At 38.3% G+C, this 10,971-nt stretch overlaps 1 protein-coding gene across 1 annotated transcript in view; it reads right to left on the minus strand.

Moving 5' to 3' along the window:
- The window catches only part of LOC140342403 (4-hydroxyphenylpyruvate dioxygenase), a gene marked incomplete in the record, with an annotated part of 25,637 nt that extends 14,666 nt beyond the window's left edge, over positions 1-10,971 (minus strand). The window contains 6 exon segments of the mRNA XM_072428572.1: positions 3,527-3,609; positions 5,050-5,092; positions 7,887-7,991; positions 8,684-8,746; positions 9,329-9,355; positions 10,859-10,971. Of these exon segments, the coding sequence (XP_072284673.1) occupies positions 3,527-3,609; positions 5,050-5,092; positions 7,887-7,991; positions 8,684-8,746; positions 9,329-9,355; positions 10,859-10,861 (324 nt within the window).

A 10,971-nucleotide genomic window follows, 5' to 3' on the forward strand; every position in this document is an offset into this window, starting at 1 on the left:
TGCAGAGAATGTTTGGTGAATGGCAAATCCCTGCACAAAGAAAATATTGGGGGATGTTTGTTTGTTAACAAACCTTATTGATCACATACTGTAAATATCATGGTGATCAGGACCATGCTGAATAGTTCAATATCATTACTATGAGTGCCAGGCTTTTATTGACATTTAGGTCTCTGACTAGCAATGACTACCGTCAGGAAAATGAGCATAAAATGTTATTATGCAGCTTGTGGGTGTCAAGGTGTTAAATTGATTCAGTTGTTTACTTGAAAAAAGCTACACCTACTTTATAGTGTCTAAAGAATCACATTACAAAGTTTAGTTTTATTGGCACAGAGAAAAGTTATCTAGCCATTATGAGATCATCTGGAAAGTGGACAAAACTTTTACTGCATTATATATCCAGGCCCAGCGGCAGTTGTTTTTGAATAATAAGATCATTTTTGTTAGGTGTAACATTATCTACTATGAGCCAGGTGGGTACAAGCCACTGAACAAATACATTCCAGAGCTGTACTTTACTATAGATATGTATTTAATCACTGCAGTAATTTATGCTTCTAAGCCTTTGCCTTATTTCCCTCCTCCTGGAGCCTTCATTTCGCCTTTTCACTCCATTAGTTTATTTGATTTGGCCATGATGTCATTCAGCTCAGAACTTTGCCCAGTCTTTTACAAACAACTTTTTTTTTCTTTTTTCAGATTAAACAAGCCTGCCTTTCAAAGCGCCGTCATGTTTGTTCTCACATTAAATCTTAACCACAGTTTGTGTGTCATACATTTCACTAGAGTTTTCACTCCCCAGGTCATATATTTCAATCAGGTAGATATAAACTATATATTATGTGTAAATGGTGCTAATAAATGTAAGGTTGTAGTCTCCCAATCTGGATCAAGAAGGCTCTATCAAACACCGCAGGCCAGCCATGTAGGTCAGCCATTCCTAACTGGTTTACCCCAGAGGAAACCTTGAAATAATGTTCAAGACTCAGGGAACTCCTACTAAAATAAATCCATTGGAGGTCGGTTGTAGGAATTCCCCTTGCATTGATAGTGAGAGAGAGGAATGCCCCTGTTTAGGTGGCAATACACACTACACACTGATACAACATAGTTCAATTCCCAGACAAACTTCAACAAGTCATTCAATATGTATCCATTTTACAAGCCTTTACACTATGTAGATTGTAAAGTTTATTTACAGTGGTGGCCACCCTTACAGACAGCTAAATGGCTTATTAGTGTCACCCAATGGGCTCTGTCTAGCGGTAGCGGATCTAGAATAATGTAGGAATGGATGTCAGTCCGCCACAATTTAGAAAACCCCTAGCAAATTTTTGAGGGACCCGGGACAGAACCCTGGTTCAAATTGCATGGAAAGCCTTGTCACTTTTTTTTTTTTTTTTACCCCTGATAATCCTGGAACAGAAGTGAAAACTTCTCGCACTGACCTGCATAATTTAAAATTAGGGACTGAGGGCAGTCATTATGTCTGCACATGGCACTGCTCTATATGGCGTTCCAAAGCTTCTCTGACAACATTTGAACAGTTTGACTAGTCTGAGATTAAAAAGTTGACAGGAAAATATTCAAAAAGCTGAAAGGGGAGGGTCAGGACAACACTGAACAATCTTGAATGAGGTGAGCTCAAGATACCTGCTGTGGCTTCTAATGCTTGTTGTATGGAGTGCGCAAAAAGTGTGCAAAAAGAAGCTGGGGTTAGTGTGATTCAGTCAGCAAAACAAACAGTTTGCACCTTCTTTTATATTTTATGTAGCCTCATGTTGTCAGCAAAATGTTCTGCAAACTCAACAAGTATTTTAACATGGGCTGCAGCATCTTGTCATTTAACCTTGTGCCGTGCTCATTCCTTTAATTATTTGGCATGTAGGGAGACCTGCAGTCGGCAGAGAGACAGCATTGCTTGAAACTTGAAGGCATAATTCTCTGATTTAGTTTAGCCACAAATTAAGGGCGAGCACCCATGGGTAGCATTTAACAACTAGGATAACGAGGTGACAAAGATAAATGAGCTTGTATAAAACATTTTTATCTTCCATTAAATGCACAGTGATCTGATTTTGCTGGCCCTTGAAGTAAACCTGACATGGTCTAAAATATTCAGCACTCTTTATTCAAAATCATTCTGTATCATATAGTTGATAGCTCTGGGAACTTCTTGTGTGTTTGTATTATAGATGAGTAAAGCTGGTGATTTTAGTGTGCAGGATTGCATTTAATTTTTCTTCTATTGTTGCTGGTAATCTTGGAATGCTGATACTGCATCAAGCCTTGTGCTCTGCAGTAAGACTTTAGGTGTGAGCCAAAAGTCAGTCAATCTATGAACTGCTGCAAGCTCGAATCCAGCATTTATCCAAGGATATGAGAATAAAGCAATGGATGAGCTACTTTGTTTTTATTACTTGATTGATCAGATGAACTGAAGTGAGGGGCTGTTCCAGGCCTGTTAATACAAAACATGGAAACACAGTAGATATGTGTTTATGTGTGGGGTTGCTATTCTTTCTCCACTGCACATTGTGATTACATTTTTGCATGCTGCACAACATTTCTTAAAGCACATCATATGTTGGGCTTCCTAATGCAACACACACAAATGCAGGTGGCAACTTGTGGTGCTTACGAGCATCTGCGTTGGTTTTTAAACATGTATTCAAAATTCAGATTTGGCTGTATTCACACCACTTTTGTTGTAATAAGTGTTAAATGCAGTTAAATTGTCATATGACATTTTTTTTATTGTGTTTTCTTATCCTAATGTGCATTTTTGCAATGCAGCAAATTTCATTTTCACCCAGTGCCATCACTGCAATTCATTTGTCCACAAAACCATTGATTTTGGCTTGTTTGCTCTGGTCTGCATTGAGCAATATAGCCTAATGCATACAATGTAAATGGCCCTAAATTTTATCTCTATCTTGATGCTAAAGCTACGTACACACGTCCAGTGGTTCCCGTCCGATAATCGGCTCAGGGCCCATTTTGGATAAGAACCTGGCATGTGTACAGCGCGCGGCGTCCATCGTTCAAACGACCGTCCTGGCGGATCCACAGACAATGGACGACGAACAATCGTAATGCAAGGGAAGGGGAAGAGCACGCAGCAGGGTGCCGCTTCGTCATTATCCCCCTCCCCTTTCCATAAAGCAGAATAGTGCTGTATGTATAGCACTCGCTCATGCATTGTGCAGTCCTTTGTCGTGGGCTGGGGTCCACCAGAACAAAAAACTTTACCTGGAAGAGTGGCATAGTTTTGTGAGGTAACATGGCACAAATGATAATTTGGAGGGGACATATTAAGGGAGCCCACTGGAGGTTTTTTCTAGTTCTCTGGTGAACCAGTTGAACTCTGCTTGTACTGCCTACTGAAGTTCCAGCACTTTTGAATAAACAAGTAATTAAACCAAAGTAGATCTGGGAGATGCCTAAAGTATATCAAAGGCTAAAAAACAAAAATGACATTTTAGCACAAAACATTTGAAATGATAATATAAATTTAGAATACCTGAAATAAAAAATCACAGTCTTCAACTTGAAAAGCTATATCTTTTACACCATCTCCATGCTTGATTAAATGTTCACCCATCTCTGGAAAAATTAAGAAAAAACAATGTTGACATGTCATTGTGATTTTCGTTTATTTGAATGTCCTTCCTTCAAGTTCATTTTAGTTGTTTGTAGTGATGTTAAAATTGATAAAAAATTTATAAAATTGTCTTGATAATCTTGCACACAATTTTGAACCACCCCACGTTATGATGTGCTGCCTTGCCAAACATGGAGCATGTACATTTCTTGTAGTGTGTTACCAACCCATTTATTTAAATGGGCTGCCTGAACACAACATACATTGGCACTTATGTGCTCTCCATAAATGTTTGGCTTGATTGAACGTTAATGTTTATAACAGTTGGCAGTGGTAAGGAGAACGTTACTAAAAGATGGCACCAGTAACATTTGCCAGAGAACATTTGAAAAGAACAACTTAACTGGGCAGCTGTGATTGCAACCACCAATTGATAACATTTATTTATGTTCTAAAACTCGGAGGTCACCAGGATCATTTCAAACTGTAAAGCCTAATAGTGTTCATATGGCACTAGCAGTAGTATGCAACACAGGCAGATGGATAAAGATATTGAAATGGCATCATATTTCTAAATGTATACAATACACAATAATAATGCATACAACGTACAAGGTGTACGTGTCTTTAAAGTAATAGGCAGTAGACTATTCTGTTATTATTGGCAAAAAAATAGGTTGTATAGATTGTTGTCCTGTTGTTTGGATGGTTCATAGTGGCCTTTGTGGTCCCTTCATAACTTAATATATTTATATCTTGAATTTGGATAATACCAGGTGTGGATTAATCCAGCCAGATGCCCTGCACACATTACCATTGTGGCCATTTGGCTTAAAGGCAGTGGTTCAGCAGTACCCGGTGGTGAATTCCTCTATTGGAATTACTGTGTCTTGCTTGCTGCCTTTGTAATTTTCCTTTTTATATATTAAACTTCAAATACAGTCCAAGTCCAAGTATCAACTTCATTAAATACCACTTCAGAGTGTGGAAGGGTTAAAGTATAACTACAGACAAAGTTTTTTAGAATATAAACATTTTCCACCACTGTCAGGTTTTTTTTCTGTTGTCCTGAGAGATTCACTCCCTCTAATTTCCCTGGTCATTGAGTTTACAAAATCTCCCTGTAAATCCCCCTAATAAAAAATTGACAATGGTTTTAACCCTTCCCTACTCTATTAAAAATTTCAAAAAGCATGAACATAAATACAGAAGGTTGATACCTGTGCCCTCCCAATGGAATCCAAGAGGAGGATTTTACAGTTATCTTAGTATTGCTTCCTGTGTCACCACTTGAGTGATTTCATCCTACTGTCCTTATGACATGGGAGTAAAAGGAAAACACCCCAATAGGACCACAGACAGCAATACAATGCAAAGTTCAACTAAGCAGCATACTAATAATAATACGTACATGAAAACAAAAGAGAAAAAAAACAACTTACCTCTGTTACCGGGATTTAGTGGGGATTGAAACACAAAAAAAATCTAAAATCCAAAACAGAATCATTGTTTGTATACTTAAATTTGTAACCAAAAGTAATGAATCTATAACAACATCATGAAAAGGAGAATCAGATATTCTCTAAACATATTGGTGTGAGGAAAGTCACGCACATGGCCAAATTCCAGGTGTTACAAGTTTATGGTCAGTGTCCTAGTAGCCAAAAATGCATGAGCGTGAGGCAGGGGTGTCCAAACTTTTTGCAGAGAGGGCCAGATTCCGTGAGGTGAAAATGTGTGGGGGCCGACCATTCAGCACGTACTCAGGGTTAGTGAGGGCGTGGTCTGTGTGGGTCCCGCACAGCACACGCTCATCAGGGTGACGTGAGGGATTGCCTGTGCACAGAGTCCGGTGTCAGCACAGGCTCCGTGCAGAGCATGTTCTTAAAATTAGAGTGGGTGTGGTCCGTGCGGGTCACGAATAGCACACGCCCACTTTAATGACGTAGGGCAGGGGTCTGCAACCTGCGGCTCCGGAGCCGCATGCGGCTCTTCAGCCTCCTTGTTGTGGCTCCCTTCGGCTGCCGCGGGGGGATCTCTGATGGGGGATCCCCTTCCTCCCAAGACACTGTGGAGGAGGGGGATTCCCTATCCGGTGTTCTAATGAAAAAAATCTACCAGTGAAATAAATCTACCACGGGGCGTGTACAAATGGGTGTGTACAATGACATCCCCCTCCTTTGAACCCCAATTCCTCTGGAATGGGGAGATGTACAAAACCAAAAATGTAGGTGCAAGTGGGGGACACCTTTGACTAACACCCCCTAAAATTTAATTGTTAGGCTATCATCAGAACATAAAGAACTCTGCCCATCAAAAAAATCTACCGTTACACATTGCTGGAGGCACCTGAACCCCAATTTCTCTGGAACAGGAACAGGGTACAGGTGAACAAAATTAGAGGTGCAAGTGGGGGACACCTGCGGCTAACACCTCCTAAAAACTCCACCCATCAAAAAACCCCTACCCTGTTACACATTGTTGGAGGCTTCTAGCACCTAAACCCCAATTTATCTGGAAACGGGGGTACAGGTGAAAAAAATTTGAGGTGCAAGTACGGGACACCTGTGGCTAACACCTCCTAAAAATTCATAAAAACTCTGCCTATCAAAAAAATCAACCGTTACACATTGCTGGAAGCATCTAGCGTCTGAACCCCAATTTCTCTGGAACGGGGGGGAGGCGGTACAGGTGACCAAAATAGAGGTGCAAGTGGGGGACACTTATGGCTAACACCACCTACAATTGAATCGCTAAGGCATCGTCAGAAAATAAAGAACTCTGCCCATCAAAATAATCTACCCTGTTACACATTGCTGGAGGCTTCTAGCACCTGAACCCCAATTACTCAAGATTGGGGGGTACAGGTGAACAAAATTAAAGCTGCAAATGAGGGACAGCTGTGGCTAACACCCCTTAAAATTTCATTGCTAAGGCATCGTCAGAACATAAAGAACTCTGCCCATCAAAAAAATCTACCCTGTTACGTTAGAAGCCTCCAGCTTGTAATGTAACAGGATGATACGTTAGAAGCTGGAGGCTTCTAGGGGCATAGTTCAGTGTTTAATTTATTCCAAAGTAGGCCTACACATGCACACTTATTGTAACAGGTAAAATTAAAAAAATAATAAAACTTTTAAAAGTTTATAAACTGTGTTATATTTTGCGGCTCCAGACTATTTTTCTTTAGTGGAAGAGGAGGCAAAATGGCTCTTTTGATAGTAAAGGTTGCTGACCCCTGACGTAGGGGATTCCCTGTGCACACATGGGGACTCCCGTCCTGCTGATTATGCAAGCTGAGTAGCGGGCCGATAATTGCAATGCGGTTAATCAACTCTAATGAATATAAAATAGCTTTGTTGTATGCGTGGTCAGCAGTGCTGGTGGGCCGCATAATATTGATTTTATGACAGACTGAGGGCCGGTGGAAATTTGAACATGGGCCGCAATTGGCCCCTGAGCTGGATTTGGCCCCCGAGCTGAACATGCCTGGCGTGAGGGTATGAGAGCAAACAGTATGTGCAAGAGAAGGGTGCAAAGGTTATATTAGGGTCATTATGTGCAGAAAAAGGGTATGAGAGGAAACGGTGTGTGCAGGAGAATAGGTATAAAGGTATGGTATGACAGGGGATGCATTACAGAAAAGTATTTTTCAGCTCTAAACCTGCAGAAAGTATGTTTGAGCTCAGTTTGCAAAGTATATGAGGACTATCAATATGCAGTCTGTATAGTGGGAATGTGACTGCAAGCAAAGGATGCAGATACAAGACTGTGTGGTGAAGAGAAGAGAACCAGGGATAAAACAAATGTGTGTGCTGGAGGTTATATTTAAATGGAGAAAATCCAGTGTGCTAAAGAAAGGATACAAGAGTAAGATGTGTGTGTAGCAGAATCAGCAAGATACTTATTTGTACAGTGGTAAAGTGAAAGATTATAGAAGTTATATAGTATAGTAAAATATAGAATTGGTTAATGTGGGAAACGGGAAATATAATTGCACAAAAAGCTCTCCAAGGCTGGAGTGGATAGACTGTCATCAGTGAAGCTGGGTGATCCAGCCAACCTGGAATGGATTTCTGCAAAGTCATTTGCTATGTTTGCTATGCAAATGTGTTGAATCCAGAACAAAATCCATTCCAGGTTTGCTGGATCACCCAGCTCCACTGATGAAATTGTATCCTCTCCAGCCTTAGAGAGCTTTAATAAATGAGTCCCAATGGTTACCTTCGATAACCAAATAACATAGATTCTATAATACACTATATTCCCCCTTGCTTACCTTATCCTGCTTGACAACATGTGACACCACATCCCGACTCCCAGTCTCAAGACCTTTATAGGCAAAAGGTTCAAATCCCAGCTTGTCACAGTAGAATGATGCCGCCTGTCAGGAGATTCATACTGTAATTATCTCATAATATACTTTAATTTTCAATTGTAGTTCATTGCAATTTTACGTAGTTGAACACATATATGAACAGAGTTCTACTGAACAAAAATTGCCTCCATAACACAAAAACATGACTCTGGATTACTATATATATTGTTGGCTTTTTTAATATTTTACATTTAGGTTGTTAAGAAAATGTATTGAGTCATTTAATAACAATGCTCCTTAGATCTTAAGAAGATCCTCTTTAATTTAAGATATTATCTTGTCGCCAAAGGGCATTAAATAATGAGATCCAGATATTTTTCATGCTTAATGTTTCTCTGCTATGAAGTTGGTCCTATTAATTAGCTGCTTTATTAAAAAAACAAAAAATAATGTGTGTGTCAGTATATATATATATATATATATATATATATATTAAAGTTACCACTCAGTACATATATGCCTCAATATATGTAAATGAATACATAGCTGTAGCCATGGCCTGACATCATGAGCCAAGTTAATCTTGCTTTTGACGAGAATATAAAAAAGACTACATTGAATGCTTCTAAGAGTGTCAGAGACCTTCTGTGGCAAACAGATACTGGCCCTGACTTCACCCATTCTTCTGACCATGATCAGGGAAGTCCTACACAATCTCCAAAACAATTTTGTAACATTGCAACATTATAGCAACCTACCTGTTTGGCATTTCCAACCCAAAAAGTGAGATGGTGGAAGCTTAAAAATCGACCTTTTTCATGCTAAAAACGAACAAAATGTTACATTTTTGTTAAAATCAATTTAATTTAATTTTCAAATAAATTTAGGTATTAGTAAAATTCTTTGGTGTCTTTTTGCATATAGATATTTTTTAAGGGTTAATTCAGTTTTTAGGTTAACTGGCCTCCTGGATCTCTAGGGTGAAAATAAAGAAGCTCATACTACTTTCAATGGTTAACAAAAACATGGAGAAGGGCTTCATTTGTGTATTGTTTGATGTCATTCGGATGCAAAGATTTACTGTTGGTTCTGGTGACCATTGTCTTTAGTTCAAAATGTGATAGACAATGTAATATTTTTCAAATGTCGTGGGAAATGAATAGGTGAAATAGTCCAATGGCCACTCCTAAGAGTGAATGTCCCCTTGCTTTGGATAACCCTCCACTTACTTCCCTGCTGTGTCTGTTGCACAGGAAGTAAGAGGAAATTTCCCAGGCCAGAAAATGCCTGACAGTGGTCTTAACCATTAATATATATTTACCTTGCAAATGCTTAGAAAAGTCTGCGTTATCCTTCACCTCAACAAAAACAAAGCTATTTTTGTATAAGAAAAGTTTTATTACCTTCTCGCCCTTGTCTGTATAAGAAGTCTAAAAAAACAGAAATATTGGGTTGTAAAATGTAAATGATACAGCAGTGACAAATTAACTTTAAAACATGCAAAAATTAAAGCACTCCCGTGCTAGATGATATTTTGAGGCAATTTACATTTAAAGTGATTAAAACACTGAGACAGATTTACTAAATACTTTATTTTAGCTTAACCTGTATTATTTCTCAATTCCCAATTAAATTAAAAAATATAACAAAAGGTACACCCAATTGGGTAAAAGATGAAAAAGCTAAAATTTAGCTGATCAGTTCATGCACACCCATATGTTTATAATTTTAAAATAATAATTTCTATAGCCCAGGCCTTCCTGACAAACTGCTGCAGCACTTTTTATCCTATTATCCCTGCAAGGTCCCACAAATATTTGCTGAATATTTTGCCAAATATTTTTCTACAAGTGAAGTCCCTCTAATACAGCTTCCTGTATCAGTCTGTCCCAATCTGCATTGATCAACATATATATTTTATAATCGTTGTGTCTGTTGGTGATCACCTGAATTGATTTGTATTTGGCACAACCCGCATTATTGTGCTTTTTATGGTTGCAGTATTCCCTGCTGATTTTCAATATTTCCAGGTGCATATCTTATACAGCAGTCTTTGTTTTCTAGTATAGTTGAAGTTTATTATGCTTAAGGGACAAAATTAAAATGCTGAAATCCATGCGATTGTCATGTTAAATGAAGTATAGTTTTATTTTACAAAATGTTTTCTGTTCCCTTATTTCCTGATATCTTCTTTTAGCACCAACTTGCCATGCTAGCATAAAGCTTGTTATTGTCAGCTTGTTTTAAAATCCTCTGCTTTTGCTTTTTTTGTTATAGCAGCCTCTATAATAAATACACCACAAATTGCATTTTCTCTGGGTATTTTTACGGTGATAATGAAGCTTAGTCATCATCAAGAAGTAAAAACCAAATATTTTATATAAGCGTTGTACTACCTACTGGATACTGCTGCCTTAAACACGTTTAAAGTAAAGCATCGCTCTTCAGCTATATGACATTTTTAATCCGAGGCAGAAACTTGGGTAAGACTGTTAATATTACATGGTGGGCAGTCAGGATAAATAATTATTTTCAGTGGCCAACACTCCAAACTCGATATAGCTTTCTGATAGTGAGCTACAGATCAAAGTGGTGCTAAATCTAGAGATACTCTGCTGTTGATTACTTGGCAACAAAACTGTGTTTCGGAGCGATTTTGATTTATTCATGATAGAATTGCTTTGTACCAGAAAGAAGTGATATGAATGTTGTTTTCTGTACTTTATAACATTCATGTTTTCTTTTTTTCCTTTATTGCTTTACAATACAGAATTTTCCAGATAAAAGTTACCTAACAATATGCCCCCAACCGTTTTAGGTCTTCCTATAGATGTGTATTATTTGTAATGACTGGTATAAATAAACAATTAACATATACCGTACATTTATACTTAAACAGTGCTGAAATAATAACTAGAAATGTTAGTACATACCATTTTGGAATGTGTTCAAACTCCTGAAGAGTTTCTTTCCCAGTCTTCGTTTTATAAATATTTCAAAGGGCAATTTGATGGAAAGAGTCCACGTATAAACTACAGACAGATTC

This window comes from Pyxicephalus adspersus, chromosome 1 (assembly GCF_032062135.1).
Source record: "Pyxicephalus adspersus chromosome 1, UCB_Pads_2.0, whole genome shotgun sequence".
Taxonomy (NCBI): domain Eukaryota; kingdom Metazoa; phylum Chordata; class Amphibia; order Anura; family Pyxicephalidae; genus Pyxicephalus; species Pyxicephalus adspersus.